General features: G+C 42.7%; 1 protein-coding gene across 1 annotated transcript in view; it reads left to right on the top strand.

Moving 5' to 3' along the window:
- The first annotated feature begins 4,603 nt into the window (after positions 1–4,603).
- Positions 4,604–17,521, top strand: part of PPP2CA (protein phosphatase 2 catalytic subunit alpha) — a 32,855-nt gene continuing 19,937 nt past the window's right edge. The window contains exon 1 of the mRNA XM_064366327.1: positions 4,604–4,735. Coding sequence (XP_064222397.1) covers positions 4,634–4,735 — 102 coding nt within the window. The 5' untranslated portion in view covers positions 4,604–4,633. The remainder of the gene's footprint in view (positions 4,736–17,521) is intronic.

The following is a 17,521-nucleotide window of genomic DNA, read 5'->3' as shown; positions in this document are numbered from 1 at the left end:
GAGGAGTTTTTGTTTTGTTTTGTTTTGTTTTAGAGATGGAGTTTTGCTCTTCTTGCCCAGGCTGGAGTGCAATGGTATGATCTTGGCTCACCACAACCTCTGCCTCCCGGGTTCAAGCGATTATCCTGCCTCAGCCTCCTGAGTATCTGGGATTACAGGCATGCGCCACCATGCCCAGTTAATTTTGTGTTTTTAGTGGAGACGGGGTTTCTCCATGTTGGTCAGGCTAGTCTCCAACTCCCAACCTCAGGTAATCTGCCCGCCTCCGCCTCCCAAAGTGCTGGGATTACAGGTGTGAGCCACTGCGCCCAGCTGGGAGTTGTTCTTTTTGTTCCAACTCTACTTCTCCTTGAATTTCTTCCCCCATCCCCACTTCACAATGGCTTTGTGTCTACATGATGTTTTTATTTTACTTATTTATTTTTTTGAGACAGAGTCTCACTCTGTCAGCCAGGCTGGAGTGCAGTGATGTGATCTCAGCTCATTGCAACCTCCGCCTCCCAGGCTGAAGCAAGCCTCCCGAGTAGCTGGGATTACAGGCACCCCCCCAATAACACCCGGCTAATTTTTGTATTTTTAGTAGAGACAGGGTTTCACCAAGTTGGCGAGGCTAATCTCAAACTCCTGACCTTCAGTGATCCACCCACCTTGGCCTCTCAAAGTGTTGGGATTTACAGGCCACTGTGCCCTGCCTACATGATATTTTGATACCCCTATGTTCTGTTTCCAAACACCACTATGCATTTCACTGCAGACATGAGGGACTCCAACTGGTATTAGAGGATATGTATTTAAAATCTGAGCCCATTTAGAAATTATAATAATAAAAATAACATCTAGCACTTATTGTACATTAATTCATACTATTTTGGTGTTATTTATTTATTTACTTATGAGACAGAGTCTTGCTCTGTTGCCAGGCTGGAGTGCAGTGACGGGATCTTGGCTCACTGCAACCTCCACCTCCCAGGTTCAAGCAATTCTCTTGCCTCAGCCTCCTGAATAACTGGGATTACATGAACACACCACCACACCCAGCTAATTTTGTATTTTTAGTAGAGATGGAGTTTCACTGTGTTGGCCAGGCTGGTCTTGAACTCCTTACGTCAGGTGATCCACCTGCCTTGGCCTCCCAAAGTGCTGGGATTACAGACAGGAGCCACTGCACCCAGCCTGGTTTTATTCATTTATAATTTCATTTAATTATCTGAAGAACCTTATTGTCTATTACAATTATTCTCACTTTATAGACGAGAAACCCAAGAGTCAGAAAAGTTAGGTAACTTGCCAAACTTCACACATCTAGATAGTTGCAGAACCAGAATTCAAACCCAGTTCCATCTGCTTCCAGAGTCGTTTCCAACACTGCTCTACTTTCTGTCTCAGTAAGTTTAGCAGTCAGGGAACTGGAAGGAACAACAAAAAAATAAACTTAATGCGAATAGAATTGCTGACAAGACACATCTCATTCCTACTCTAGGTTTAATGTCAATTTGTATATCTTGACTAAGAGTGCCTATTATAAAGCTATTCACTCAAGGTTATCCTCCTCCTACCCCACCCCACCATCAGATGATTTTTATTTCTAGCTATGTTTAAACATCGGGCAACACTCAGACTTGCTGTATACTGAATTTGCCATCTGAGCAAAGATTCTTTCTCAAAGCATATTTGCTTTATTTACTCTGGTGTTTGCCAAGAAATTAAAAAGACAATTCTTTTTGGTTTGCTTTAACATTTTTATTCCAAATATTCTTCAGCTCTAGAATTCACTCAGTGAGGTCAAACAAGTCAATAACAGATAAGTTAAACTGAATTTTCATTTTCATTTTCATGTCAATTAGATATTTTGAGTTCTACAAAATACACAAACATTCTGGATTTCTTTTAAAGAAAAAGATATCCTGATTAGTTCTGTATTGTTTATAATCATGTATGTTTTGCTTCACTGTCTGATGCCAAGAGCTTCCTAGAATTCGCCAGGCATGGTGGCTCACACCTGTAATCCCAGCACATTGGGAGGCTGGGGTGGGCAGATCATGAGGTCAGGAGTTTGAGACCAGCCTGGCCAACATAGTGAAACTCCATCTCTACCAAAAATAAAGAAATTAGCCGAGCATGGTGGCACACACCTGTAGTCCCAGCTACTTGGGAGGCTGAGGCAGGAGAATCGCTTGAACCCGGGAGGTGAGGTTGTGATAAGCGGAGATCATGCCACTGAACTCCAGCCCAGGCAAGAGTGAGACTCCGCCTCAAAAAAAAAAAAAAGGGCTTCCTAGAATACATTCCTTAAGAAGTTAAGTCATGGCATTTAATTATTTGACAGGATGTTTTAAGTACATATAATTATTATATGTTCCCTCCATTTTGTGATGGTGGTGAGCCAAGTAATCTGCATCAAAAGAAAATAAATAACACCTACACTAATGCTACCAACAAGGAGCTCACAGTACTTTGGAAAAACTCATTATAATTTTAGCATATAGTGGGTGTTCCATACTTCATCTACCAAACTAACATCACTACCACCTTTCCAGGTAAGATAATCTAGGCAAAGAGAAATTATGTTGCTTCTGTTCTATATGTCAGATCTTGGAACTGACAACTGCATGACTATGACTGAGACCTTGTACTTGGGAGTATGCAGTTTTAAATCCTGACCACCACCTTGGGCAAGTCCCTTCTCTTTCTTGAGTGCCTGCCTGCTTCTTGTCCTATCAGACAGGATCAATTCTCACATAGGTTCGTGACAACGGTAAAGAATAAGATTAGATAGCACACTGGGTATGGCTTTATAATCATGGGCACCAAGTGATTATTTTTCCTCATTCATTCTACTTGGTCTTAACTCATACCCTTCTATTGTTTGGGGATGTTAACCGCAAAACAGGGACGGAATTTGGGCTAAAGAGTCTTTTCCCAGTCGGGTCAATTAAGTATGTGAGAAGACTTCTGGAAGAGTAGATCTGAGGTAGTTTCTTTTGTGTACACTAATGGGAGGTATGAAGGGAAAGCAGAATTACAATTTCCAGCCCAGGAAGCCAAGCCAGTTGGCCTCGCCAAACAGGTTGTATTGGATAAAGGAGGATTTTCAGTCTTGCTATTGGCTGCTGGGGCCTCCAGTGCCTTCTTCAGCCTGTTGGTCGGGATGATGCCCTCAGAGCCACAGAGTGAGCACTCTCCTCCCGAGCATCGCTGAGCACTTGCGTGTGGAAGGGTTGGCTGATACTGAGGGTGGGGCGCCTGGAAGACAGGCGACCAGGTTCAGCTCTTGCCTTTCCCTTTTTGGCTAAATGTTCTTTGGAAAGCTTCTGTATCTGTCAAATTCTGGGGGTCATCCGTCTGGATGACCCCTCTGGATCTGGCACATAGTTGGCGCTCTATGGAACCAGATGTGTATGTAAAAGCAGGGACAATGGAGTGTGAAAACGTTTCGCAAACTGCAAAGAGATTCATAACCAGACAGAGGTCCAATCCCAGGTTATGCAAGCTCTCTTTTAAGCGTGGATCACAGCTGCTTCTAACGCCGTCGGGACGCGGTCAGGACAGGTGCATCCATCTTCTATGGGATTCTCCTCTAGAAAGTAGGCCAGGGAGCGCAGGGGCTGAGGGTCTCATTCCCAGCGGGAATCAAACTTGGAGGAAAGCAACCATCGCCGAGGAGCGGGGCACGTGGAACCAAGCTGCGGTCTGAGGCTCAAAGAAAAGCCCAAACCTCGCCACCGCCATCGCGCCCGACGAGACACCTAGGTCAGGGGACCGGTGTGTGCCGGGGAAGTCAGGTGCACTGCGCGGCACTCCCACGGTAGGTACACGCGCCTCCACCTACTAGTGACCTAATTACACCAGCCGCACCCAGAGGTGGGGGTGGTTATTCCAACCAGGCGGCCACTCGCTGCCCGTTCCTGCCCCAAAGATGCGGGAAACCCACACAATTCCAGCGCTGCTGCACCCCGGAGGAGCCATGGGGTCGCAATTCTCGTTTCCGTGACCGGCTGCCAGGCCCCAGACGAGGAGCTGAGTTCATCATCAGAACGGCCTTCCCAAGGGAACCAGTTACAAACAGCCAGTAGCCCCCGCTTCCATCCGGTCTGCGCCTGCGCGTGGCCCAATCCCTCACCTCTCGGGGCGTAGTGCTAAGGGATTAGTCCGGTTCGCCGCTGTGCGCATTGCGCATGCTCCAGCTCCATCCCTTCCCCCACCACCCGCCCTCCGGCAGCCACGCCCTAAAAGCGAAGGCGACTCAGTTACCAGCCGGCTACGTCGCGCCTGCGCTTTGACCCACAGTTTGCGCCCCAACTCCGGTAGTGCGGCCGCCGGGGCTGGGCGCCGCAGTTGCGCAGCTCGCTCCCCGTCCCTTTTCCCGTCCGCTCCCCGCCGCCTCCTGACGCCGGCGTGACGTCACCACGCCAGGCGGCCGCCATTACAGAGAGCCGAGCTCTGGTGCCTGAGCGAGCGGAGGAGGCGCAGCGGCCGACGGCCGAGTATTGCGGTGAGAGCCAGCGGGCCAGCGTCAGCCTCAGCAGCCGCCAGAAGTACACGAGGAACCGGCGGCGGCGTGTGCGTGTGGCCCGTGTGCGGGCGGCGGCGCGGGAGCAGCGCGGAGCGGCAGCCGGCTGGGGCGGGTGGCATCATGGACGAGAAGGTGTTCACCAAGGAGCTGGACCAGTGGATCGAGCAGCTGAACGAGTGCAAGCAGCTGTCCGAGTCCCAGGTCAAGAGCCTCTGCGAGAAGGTGAGCTGTACTCGGGCTCCAGGCAGCTGCCTTGGGGCCGACCCTTCGAAGAAAATGCGGCTGTGAGGAGGGTGCAACATGGCGGAGGCCGCCGGCCCGGGCCCCCCGAATCACCGAGACCGGCGCCCAGCCCGGCCGGCGGCGGCTCCCGAGCGACCCGGCGCCCCCTGCCTCCCGCGCAGGGATTGGTTGTCGCCGCCAACGCCGCCTAAAATGGCGCCGTTCACCCGGGTCTTAGGCTTTTGAGTCTCCTTGCCTTGGCGCCAGACGAGGTGGCTGGGGGAGTGGAGACCCTGTGGGTCAGCGTCAGGGACGGTTTTGAGGGTGAGCGGGCTTGGATTCTGCGGCCTGGGAATGGGACCTAGACTTCTACGGTGGACTGAGTAAGAGGCTTTCCACTTGTACCCAGGCCTAGTTAGGTCCAAAGCTGTCCAGGGGATCCCCAAAGGTAGTCTTGTTAGGCCATATCCCAGAGCATATGTAAAGGTCACACAGCTTTAGTACCCCTGGGTGGTTTGTATTAAACTCACCAAGCGGTCTTCTCCAGAAACCAAGGTGAGGGTGTCCTTAAGAATTTTAAAATTATTTCCTTAACCTAATTTCTGTGAAGGTCATGGTAGTTAGAGGAGTGTAACTTATTTTTCATAGTTGGAAGAAATGGGGAATTTGGTGAGTCATAATACATAAGGAGCTTTTGGATTGGAAATCAAGTGTCAGTTGAATCTATGATTTATCTGCTGACTCAAAGCCTTCTCTAAGCTTAACACACTTGGCATTTTGCCATTTATTTTAAAAGTCGACATAAAATGGAAGAGCGGTAAATTTTGTATCTTCTCTTTGTTGCAAAAGTTACTTGATAGAATTTTGTGGCTGCAAGTACTAGTAGTAGTAATAACTGTCGACTAAGATTGTATTCCAGACATTGTGCTTAGTGTTTAAATAATGTCTGACATACATTGAAAATAGAATGTTGTAGTCCACTTAATAACACTAAATTTTATATTTTGTATTAGCTAATTCTGTTTTGTTTTCCCCGGGGGTTGGGGAAACAGGTAGCCAATTTAGCTATTAGCTGTATGTTGTATTTTTAAATTATTGTAACTCACTTTTCTAAAGTACACAAAAATGCTGATCTCTGCTGTGAACACTTTTAACTTCTCTTTTCAAAAATAACTTTGCAGTATGTCACTTTAGTACAGAATAGTGGAGTATCATACTAGCATTTTGTATTAGTGAAAAGAATTAATGGAGAACTATTATCCTGATTTGTTTGTGGTGTGATGTGAAAATTAGGTTCATGAGTTTGGTGTATACGTTTCCATGTTTTAGAAACCATGTTGTGAACAATTGGAATTTAAGTACGTCGGATTTAGATTTATTTCTCCCAAGCATGAACAAAACTATTACTAGTTGATAAGGTAGCACATCATCTTGGAGATGGATTTTAATGGTAGCAAATAAATAAATAAATAAATACCTCACATCAAATGAGGTTGGTATTTATTTTAAAGGTTTAAAATTGGCCTGAGATTATACAATCAATTCCATTTTAAATTAGTAGTGTGTTTAATATTGAACACCTATTGAATCTCCAAGATTGTATACTATTTTGAGCAGAATGAAAATAAATGAAGAATAAGTATGCTTATTGTCGAGGAGCTATGAATCTAGTTGGAAGGGAAAGCATGGTATGAAAATGTGTGGGAGATAGAGCATGGAAGTAGAGGGTTTGTGTTGGAAACTGTGGAGGATAATAAGATAATACTGGATGCTAAAGTGGGGTGGGTGAAGCTAATGCATCCGTTATTACTTTCCACATCTTTGTAAAACTAAGATATAGTGAAGTAAATCTCCATTGCTTCCTCAGCTTACGCAGATTTTAGTTCTGAGTGCCAAAAAAGATGGAAATAATATTTGAGAGTAGGTGTTAGATAAAAGTTTCCATGGAATGGATCCTTTTTGGTGGATATCATTATACAACCTTCATACTGTTTATAACTTGTAATTATTTCAACTTTCAGGAGTTTATCCAAACTAAATTAATTTGAAGACAGGTTTTTGGGTATGTGGAATCCATGAACTGATATTTTTTGTTCAAGTCTTTCTAGTAAAACAAAAGCTGTCTTTCACTATTAATATTTGTGTGCCAGTGGCATCTCTGGGTGAAAGGTACATATATGCTTTTTGGTGTGATTGTCTTCTAAAGAGTAATTTTGAAAATATTGAGGGCTAATTTTTTTTCATTAGTATATAATAGTAGTATTTTGGGGGGAAAAGATAGTTATTTGAGAATAGTTGGCAATTTCTTCAGTTACAAGAAGGAATAATAATGTAAAAGCCTTCTACCCACGTAAAAATGCCTGATTTAAATGAAATACTTTAATAGTAAAGGTAGATGTATACTATAAGAAGTCATTGTGACTAAAAAAAATCCTGAGGCCATTATTTTGTTATCCCATCAACAATTAGTGTTACATGTTCAAACCGGGAGAATCTAAGTATGCATTTACAGACAAAGGCAAACATGGTTTTTATGTTACTGACTAGCTAAAAAGAATCTAAGATGTGATTAAGGTTTATATAAAAGCCAAGGCTGTTAGTGTATAGTAGATTTTGTCATCTTAAGGGTCATGATTTGTTGATAGTTTAATCATTTGGTGTGCAGTTTTGTCTGTTACATCTGTATAACTGGCCTGGTATGTTTCAGTCTACAGATTGAAAGGAGTAAATAGTATCAACTTGTTTTGGCATTGACTATAATGATCAATCTTTTATTGTGTGACTTCAGCTTTGGTTTAGCTTGGGTATGATTCTTGGCTTTGTGCTTACCAAACATGTGGAGAATGTTGTTTGATAGCCAGATTTTTTTTTTTTCCCAAAGTTCTTTACCTAGGTATGCTGTTTTCCACTGCTCTGCAAGCACTATAAATAAAATGCTGTCATTAGTCATTAAAATGCTAGTTTTAACATTCGTTACATGAATATAGAAAAAGCAAACTGCTTGCTTCTAATTAGATGAGCTGAAAGGTACTTGACCAAGATGACATTCTTAAATGAAATGGGTAATATGTTTGTGTGAATATGTGCATTTCATTTTAAAGGCTGTTTGGCTCATTTCCATAGAATTGATTTGAATTTTGAGGACAAACAGGTGGGAGAAGCATGTTACAGAACATTATTTGCATCATATTTTTATGGGATAGTTGTTATTCTCAGTTACAGATATAAACCAAAGACTCAGAAAGGTAAAGTGACTTGACTACAGGGGCTAAAAGTGAGATTGCCAAGGCTTATGGAGTCTAAGCATAATATTTTGGTATTGCTTCACAGATCCCCTTCTCTTTTCAGAGGTAGTGTTAATAATGAAAGATGTAGGTGAATTAGGAGCAAGTTAAATTGTAAAGTCAACACTTTCGTAAAATGAAACTTTTTTTTTTTTTTTTTGAGACAAGGTCTTAACTCTGTCACCCAGGCTGGAGTGAAGTGGTGCAATCTCAGCTCACTGCAACCTCCGCCTCCCGGGTTCAAGCAATATTCCTGCCTCAGCCTCTCTAGTAGCTGGGATTACAGGCACCTACCACTGTGCCTGGCTGAGTTTTGTATTTTTAGTAGAGACGGGGTTTCACCATGTTGGCCGGGCTGGTCTTGAACTCCTGACCTCAGGTGGTCCACTCGCCTCAGCCTCCCAAAGTGCTGAGATTACAGGCTTCAGCTGCTGTGCCAGGCCAAAACATTATTTTTATTTTAGTTTCTTGAAAGCTTCCTATTCATGTCACGTACTGTTGTCCCACTTTGTCCTGGAAACAGTAATTATTATTCAGTTTAGGATGTAGCTGACAACATTTGCCCCTCAAATAAGATTGGTGAGATGAAAACCCTAGAGCATTTCTCTTGTATTCTCAGTATAAATCGTGATCCAGAGACGGAGCTCTAAAGTATTCTAATAAAGTATAACTGACTTTTTATATTGTTTATTGCAGCTTATAAAATGTCTCTTTTCGGCTGGGCGCAGTGGCTCATGCCTATAATCCCAGCACTTTGGGAGGCCAAGGTGGGCAGATCATGAGGTCAAGATATCGAGACCATCCTGCCTAACATGGTGAAACCCAGTCTGTACTAAAAATACAAAACAATTAGCCACAGGTGGTGGCATGCGCCTGTAGTCCCAGCTACTTGGGAGGCCGAGGTTCCAGTGAGCTGAGATCGCACCACTGCACTCCAGTCTTTGGGGACAGAGTGAGACTCCATCTCAAAAAAAAAAAGCTTATTTTCATCCTCATAGCTTCCACAGTCAGTTGTCATGCATGTGTGTATTTGTTTCCTGGTCTCCTGGGCAGGAAGCAGTAATACAGTTAGTTTGGGGTTGACTTCGTGAGGTAACAGAAAAGGTGAACATTCCTACTCGTCAGATACACAGATTCCCCACTCCTCCCTGTGTTCTCCATTGGGCAGAATTCCATGTTTTCAAAAAATTGGCAATAGGACTAAGTTGAAGCTTGTGTACTGTAGAAAGAGTGATGGACCCTTGAGGACTATGTGGGATGACATTTATACCAGTCTGGTATGGCCCTGTTTTATGGTGACAGATATGTTCCCTGTTTCATTGTTAAGTCAGGTCCGAGTTACCTGTGGGATATCCTTTGCTTAATTTGGAAGGGATAAGTTAGGAAAACCAAGAGGCTGGGTTTGGTGGAGTCTTTTATCAGAGTGCTGAGGAGAGAGGCAAGGTTATATGTGACAGGGAGGCACTATTTACTCTTAATACTTTGACCCATTTCTCTTATTTCATTATCCTTGCCTGAAAAAGCTGTCAACCTCCACTCTAATACATGCGCAGATTTGTATTGGATGAGACCTATGAAGGGGGATGATTTTTGTTTTTTGTGAGTGTTTTGGTTTTTTTTAGACATAGTCTCACTGTAGCCCAGGCTGGAGTGCAGTGGTATGATCTCAGCTCACTGCAACCTCCGCCTCCCGGGTTCAAGTGGTTCTCCTGCCTTAGCTTCCCAAGTAGTTGGGATTACAGGTGTGCACCATCACACCCAGCTAATTTTTGTATTTTTAGTAGAGACGGGGTTTCACCGTGTTGGCCAGGCTTTTCTCGAACTCCTGACCTCAAGTGATCCAGCCGTCTCTGCCTCCCAAAATGCTGGGATTATAGGCATGAACCACTGGGCCCAGCTTGTTTTTATTTTAAATAGGTTTTCTTTTGGCTTCTGGGGCAGAAGTGGTAGACCAGGTGAAGAAGGGAGAGGTCTCTAGTTGCCAATAAATGGCTGGGAGGTGGGGTTTGAAAGAATGGTAGAGAACAACCTGAGATTAACTGCTTATTTTTTTTTCCTTTTTTTCTGTTTTTGAGATGGGAGTCTTGCTCTTTTGTCCAGGCTGGAGTGCAGTTGCACGTTCTCGGCTCACTGCAACCTCTGTCCCCTAGGTTCAAGCAATTCTCCTGCCTCAGCCTCCTGAGTAGCTGGGATTACCGGTGTGTGCCTCCACACCTGGCTAATTTTTTAATTTTTTGCCATGTTGGCCAGGCTGGTCTCAAACTCCTGACCTCAAGTGATCCGCCTGCCTCAGCCTCCCAAAGTGCTGGAATTACAGGTGTGAGCCACTGTGCCCACCTAACCGCTTAATTTCTTCACAGTGCAGTGTTATTGCTTATTTATTTATTGGTCTGATGTGGATTGTGGTTTAGAATGGATGAACAAGGCAGTGGCACAGATAGGTGTATATCTGAGTTCGGGTATTTTCTAAACTATGCTTGACCAGTAGGTCATTCCCTCTTGCACCCTGTGTTGCCACTTCTGCCTTAGTCATTTAATTACTTCTACAGATGGGAATTTTCACCCTCCTGGTATTGGGGCTGGAAGAAGGTTGCAAACCTCTGTCCTAGATTTTTTCTGGGAGGCAAGCAGTAGAATGTGTTTACCTGGGCAAAGGCATGCAAAGTGTGGTTCACAGAAGTTATGGAGTGTCAGTGATGCTATTGTGTGACAGTGTACATTTGTTTTTGGAACCAATATTTAATAAACCCCCCATTGTATGCATTATTGTCACCATTGAGCTTTGTCTAAAAAGCATTACATTATTCTCGTGTATAAGGATTTGGATTTCTTAGTTTGGTTTTGCTCTAATTAATAACAGTGTTAGATTAGTCAGGAGATTGACTTCGTAGTTAATTCTAGATAGGGAATGTTTTGAAATGCTTGAGCCAGTGGTGATCACATAACTTATTTTTCTGCCACTCATCTGTAAATGAACAGTAATGCCCAGTATCTAATTCTTTTGGTTGGCTTTAATGTAATAGGCTTAAGAAATGCTTTAGGATGGAGTAGAATTTTAGTAATGAAATCAACCTTATAGACCATCTAGGCTAATTCATCTTATACAGATGAGAGAGGAAACTGAGACCCAGAGTGGTTGAATCTTGTTCATGATGTATTATTGTGACACTTTTTAAATAACTACATATATAGCAACATTTCTCAGTTGTATAGTAGATTAAAAATCTTTTTTTCCTATGCAGGAATGATTGGGAATGTTTAATGCATTCACATATGTAGGTTAGTTGGTAAAGATTGAGGTTAGTCTGTTGTGTATATGAGACATAGGGCTTTAAGGATCTTTCCTTTTGGTCAGAGGTGAAGGTGATTATATTGCAGAAACAGATGGGGAAACTCACAAATTACAATTTTAGAATAATCCCTCATTCCCAACATTTTTCTTTCATTTAGGTCCTAAGCCTTAGAGCAAAACAGAAAATACTAGTTCCTAGAATATTACCTGGAGGAGTAAACTTTTAAAGTATAACCAGACTGGTCTTAAAGAAGATTGAAATGTTTTATGAAATATTGCTGGTGTCTGTTCAGTGTGATTAATGAAAGACAAGTAGTCAATGCACTGCATAATGACATTTTAGTCAGTGGTGGACTTGTATATGATAGTGGTCCTATAAAATTATAAGGGAACTGAAAAATTCCTATCACCTGTAGTGACCCTGTAATGTCATAGTGTAACACTTCATGTTGTCTATGTTTAGTTATACAAATAACATTGTGTTAACAGTTGCCTACAGTATTCAATACAGTAAATGCTGTACAAGTTTGTAGCCTAGGAGCAATAGGCTATCCCATAGCCTAGGTTTGTAGTAATCTATGCCATCAAAATTTGTGTAAGAACACTTTGTAATGTTCACACAACTGAATCATTTGATGTGTCCCCATGGTTAAACAATAACACATAATTAATATGAAGAATGGCTTGATAGTTGAAGGAAATTAACTCAAGACTCATTTGCTTCCAGGGCTAGTAATGTGTCCTACGTTATGTATCGCCCCACCCCTCAAACTCTAGCCCTGTACACTAATTTATCGCCACTCTTAGGGTTTTTTGCACAGTCATCAAAATGACCTATCAAAGAAACCAACAACCTTTCATCTTGACATAAAAACAGTATGAGGCAAAATGAAATTCTCTTGGGATTTTTTTTTTCCTTTTTTTTTTTTCTGTCTGCTTTCAGAAGAATCTCTTGGGATATTGAAAGTTTTTTTTGCCTGTGAATTTAGTAATCTTACTTAAGAGTTTTCACATCTGGCGCGGTGGCTCACGTTTGTAATCCTAGCACTTTGGGAGGCTGAGGCGGGCAGATCACGAGTTCAGGAGTTTGAGACCAGCCTGACCAATACAGTGAAACCCCGTCTCTTTGAAAAATACAAAAATTAGCTGGGCATGGTGGCAGCCACCTGGCTAGGGAGGCTGAGATAGGAGAATCATTTGAACCCAGGAGGCGGAGGTTGCAGTGAGCTGAGAGTGCACCACTTAACTCCAGCCTGGATGACAGAGCTAGACTCCGTCTCAAAAAAAAAAAAAAAATTAGTTTTCATACATCTTTAATTCTTAAACTGAAAAACAAAATTCAAAAATTAATTGCAGCTGGGCGCGGAGTTCAAGACTAGCTTGACCATCATGGAGAAACCTAGTCTCTACTAAAAATACAAAATTAGCTGGCATGGTGGCATGTGCCTGTAATCCCAGCTACTGGGGAGGCCGAGGCAGTAGGCAGAGGTTGCAGTGAGTCAAAATTGTGCCATTGCACTCCAGCCTGGGCAACAGGAGCGAAACTCCAGCTCGAGAAAGAGAGAGAGAGAGAGAGAGAGAGAGAGAGAGAGAGAGAAAGAAAAAGAAAGCAAGATTAATTCCTTTTTTTCCAGCTTCTCTTCTATGTCTTTATGTTGGTAGAAGTGTCAAACTATATGGTAAGGATATGAAATGTTAAATTTACTTGAACTAAAGTTGCAGTGGATGTTAGAATTAATCAGATATTTATTTGTTTTGTTTTTGTTTTGAGACGGAGTTTCACTCTTGTCCCCCAGGCTGGAGTGCAGTGGAGCAATCTCAGCTCACTATAAGCTCTGCCTCCCAGATTCAAGCGATTCTCCTGCCTCAGCCTCCTGGGTAGCTGGGATTATAGGCACCTGCTACCATGCCCAGTTGATTTTTTGTATGTTTAGTTGAGATGGGGGTTTCACCATGTTGGTCAGACTGGTCTCGAACTCCTGACCTCTGGTGATCCACCTGCCTCGGCCTCCCAAAGTGCTGGGCTTACAGACGTGAGTCACTGTGCCTAGCCAGTAGTTGGACTTGTAACAGTAAAATTACTTTCAAAAATGGACATTCCTTTGTCAAATAGAACTAGTACTAACATTGTAAAGAGGTTATTTGTGTCTGTTGTTGAGTTTGATCCTGCGGAGGAGACACGTTAGGCCAGCATTGATATTTTCCACCAAGGGCAAAATTTATGATACAAAAACTTGATGTCTGCCTAAGCATGGTGGCTCATACCTGTAATCTCAGTGCTTTGGGAGGCTGAGGCTGGAAGCTCGCTTGAGACCAGGAGTTTAAGACCAGCCTGGGCAATATAGTGAGACCACTGTTTCTACAGAAAAAAAAAAAAAAAGTAGGTTTCTTTAGTTAATTATAGATCATTGATCTGTGATGAACCTGAACACTTTTCCCTCAGGATATTCTGTGTTTGAATATCTTTTTCTTTTGCAGGGAGCTGCCTTTTATGTTTTTGGTTTTTTTTTTTTTTTTTTTTTTTTTTGAGATAGTCTCACCCTGTTGCCCAGGCTGGAGTGCAGTGGCACAGTCTCAGCCCACTGCAACTTCCGCCTGAGTTCAACTGATTCTCCAGCCTCAGCCTCCCAAATAGCTGGCATTACAGGTATACTCTACCATGCCTGGCTAATTTTTATATTTTTAGTGAGGGCAGGGGGGTTTCACCATGTTGCCCAGGCTAGCCTCAAACTCCTGACCTCAAGCTATCCACCCCACCTTAGCCTCCCAAAATGTTGGGATTACAGGAGTGAACCACTGTGCCTGGCTGAAACCACTTTTAATATATTACATCTTTAGGAAAATGCTTTTAGTTACATCATGATGTCTTTCACGTAGCTAACAACAAAAATGAATTTTAACCCTAAAGATGGGAAGTAGCATTTGAAGCAAGTTATTTCTTGGTATACTTTAGTGCCAGAATTGGTACTGCTATGTGATTAACTGTTTTTGAGACTAGAAAAAATTTTGCTGGAAATCTGATTAAATTATCTTAAAAATCGAGCTTGGGGCCAGGTGCTGTGGTTCACGCCTGTAATTCCAGCATTTTGGGAGGCCAAGGCAGGCAGATCATGAGGTCAAGAGATCAAGACCATCCTCACCAACATGGTGAAACCCCGTTTCTACTAAAAATACAAGTTAGCTGGACATAGTGGTGCACGCCTGTAGTCTAGCTACTTTGGAGGCTGAGGCAGGAAAATTGATTGAACCTGGGAGGCGGAGGTTGCAGTAAGCAGGGAGCATGCCATTGCACACTAGCGTGGTGACAGAGTGAGACTGTGTCTTAAACAAAAAAAAAAAAAAAAAAAAAAAAAAAGAGTGGTGATTGAGTGTTTTCCCTGGAGTATAGTGGCAAGAGTACTCTGTTGTCCATCAAAGCCGCTTGCTGCTCTCAGATGGCCTTGCTGTTGAATGGCATAATCTGATTTGGTTGGAGTACCCAAGTCCTCCAGACTTGAAGAATAAGAATTGTTCTCTCAGTTTCATCTTTTCTCTGAGAAAGCACGTGCTCAGGAAATGTTATCTGTTTTCAAGGAATGAGAGTCTGCTTAGGAATTATTGTATACATTAAACATTGGTCAGCGATTTTTAAAGATTTAGAGGTTAGGCCTGGTGACTTAGGACGCCTTTAATCTCAGCACATTGGGAGGCTGAGGCAGGAGGATATCTTGAGCCCAGGAGTTCAAGACCAGCCTAGGTAACATAGTGAGACCCTGTCTCTACAAAAAAAAAAAAAAAATTATTTATTTATCGAGGTGAAGTTTTGCTCTGTCTCCCAGGCTGGAGTGCAGTGGCATGATCTTGGCTCACTGCAACCTTTGTTTCCTGTGTTCAGGTGATTCTCCTGCCTCAGCCTCCCAAGTAGCTTGGGACCACAGGCAAGCACCACTACACTCAGATTATTTTTGTATTTTTTTTGGGTAGAGATGGGGTTTTACCACATTGGCCAGGCCTGTCTCGAACTCCTGACCTCAAGTGATCCGCCTCCCTCGGCCTCCCAAAGTGCTGGGATTACAGGCATGAGCCATCGCACCTGGCCCTACAAATAATTTTTAAAAAGAAACTAGCTGGGTGTGGTGGCACGCCTGTGGTTGCAGCTACTCTGAGGCTGAGGCTGAGGGTTGCTTGGGTCCAGGAGAGGTCTAGACTGCAGTGATCCATGATCATGCTACTGCACTCCAAGCCTGTTCAGCAGAGCAAGAGCTTGTCTCAGAAAAATAAATACATAAATGAAAATTAGATACCTCTCAAGCCTTAGGTCCCATTTCATTACTTTTTTTTTTATGTAGGATTCCAGAATACTTCAAGGTCATTATTAAACATTTAAAGTTAATATCATAATGTTAACTATGCAGGTTTAAGATGCTGATATAAAAAGAAGCTTGAGTAGTTGTCGTGTAATCCTAGGATTAACGTATAGATTTTAAAATGAAAAACTCTCTGAAAATGGCAAGATTTGATAACTTTTTTTTAACAATTGTAGGAGAAAAATTACAAAGCAAAAATGGGCATAGAAAATTTTTGACTATATATTTTAAAAATGAGAGAAGCAGGCTGGGCGCAGTGGCTCATGCCTGTAATCCCAGCACTTTGGGAGGCCGAGGCGGGCGGATCATGAGGTCAGGAGTTCAAGACCAGCCTGACCAACATGGTGAAACCCCATGTCTACTAAAAATACAAAAATAAGCTGGGCACAGTGGCATGTATCTGAAGTCCCAGCTACTTGGGAGGCTGAGGCAGGGCAGTCGCTTGAACCCGGAAGGCCGAGGTTGCAGTGAGCTGAGATTGTGTCACTGTACTCCAGTCTGGGTGACAGAGCAAGACTCTGTCTAAAAAAAGAGAGGGAGAGAGAGAGAGAGAGAGAAAACCAAAAAGTTATTTAAATAACAGTTTAAAATAGTTTGTGCAAATTCTTAAGAACATCATCTAGCTCTCAATGATTAGATGATCAGAAGCATGCATGCACAACTTTTATAAGAGGAGAAATAACTGATAGTAAATAAATATGGAATAAAAAGTTTGTATTCAGAAATGAAAAATGCCAGTTAAATTGGTGAGATCACATTTTATATCTGAAATAGCTGAGAATAAGTATATTCTTTCATTTATTGCATAACAAATTGGCATAATTGAGTTTTATAGTACATGTGAAACAAAAAAAGTTAATGCTATTTTGCCCTGTCATCCCACAATTTAAAACTTTCTGAAAGGAAATAATTCAGATAAGCAATAATACTGGACACATATTGGTCTATTTAGGAGGATATAATGTAGAAAGTTGAGTTAGTGAGTATGAAATTTTAGGACACAAAATGAGATGCTGAATAAATAAGAGACCTCCGTGAGTAAAAACTGAAAGATAATAGAAAGGAGAAGAGTTCTGGTTGGTAAGAATAAGTTAGTTACGTATCTTACAGCTTTCATTGAAATAATCTCTTAACATTTTAATGTTTTCTCAACCCCCCCCCGCCTTTTTTTTTCTGGAGAGAGTCTTACTGTGTTACGCAGGCTGGAGTACAGTGGCATGATCTCATCCCACTGTAACCTCCACATCCTGGGTTTCAGCAATTGTCATGCCTCAGCCTCCCAAGTAACTGGAATTACAGGCGTGAGCCACTGAGCCTGGCCTTTTCAGCCTTTTTCAATGCAAAGAATTTTGACATGGTTGTAATCATTTTGTGCTTTTATTTATTTATTTTGAGATGGTGTTGTTGCCCAGGCTGAAGTACAGTGACATCATCATAGCTCACTGGAATCTTGAACTCCTGGGCTCAAGCGATCCTTCTTCCTCAGTCTCCCTAGCAGCTGGGACCACAGAGTACATCACCATGCCTAGTTAATTTTTATTTTTTGTGGAGACAGGGTCTCATCAAGTTGCCAAGGCTGATCTTGTACTCCGGAGCTCAAGCAGTCCTCCTGCCACAGCCTTCCAAGTAACTGGCACTACAGGTGTGTGTACCACTATGCCCAGCTAATATTTTATTTTATTTTTGTAGAGATGGGGTTTTGGTATGTTTCCCAGGCTGAGCAATAATTTTGAAAGGAATCTTTTTTTTTCTGAGCAGTAGATCTCAACGAGGCACTTAAAATATTCAGTAATTCTTGCTGTAAGTAGATTTGCTGTCATCCAGGCTTTGTTCTTCCATTTATAGAGCACAGACATAGTAGATT

Source organism: Aotus nancymaae, unplaced genomic scaffold (assembly GCF_030222135.1).
Source record: "Aotus nancymaae isolate 86718 unplaced genomic scaffold, 86718_ANA_hifiasm-v0.15.2.pri h1tg000064l_1, whole genome shotgun sequence".
Lineage (NCBI taxonomy): Eukaryota > Metazoa > Chordata > Mammalia > Primates > Aotidae > Aotus > Aotus nancymaae.
Note: the sequence above shows the minus strand (reverse complement) of the source record. Positions and strands in the feature narration are given on the sequence as shown.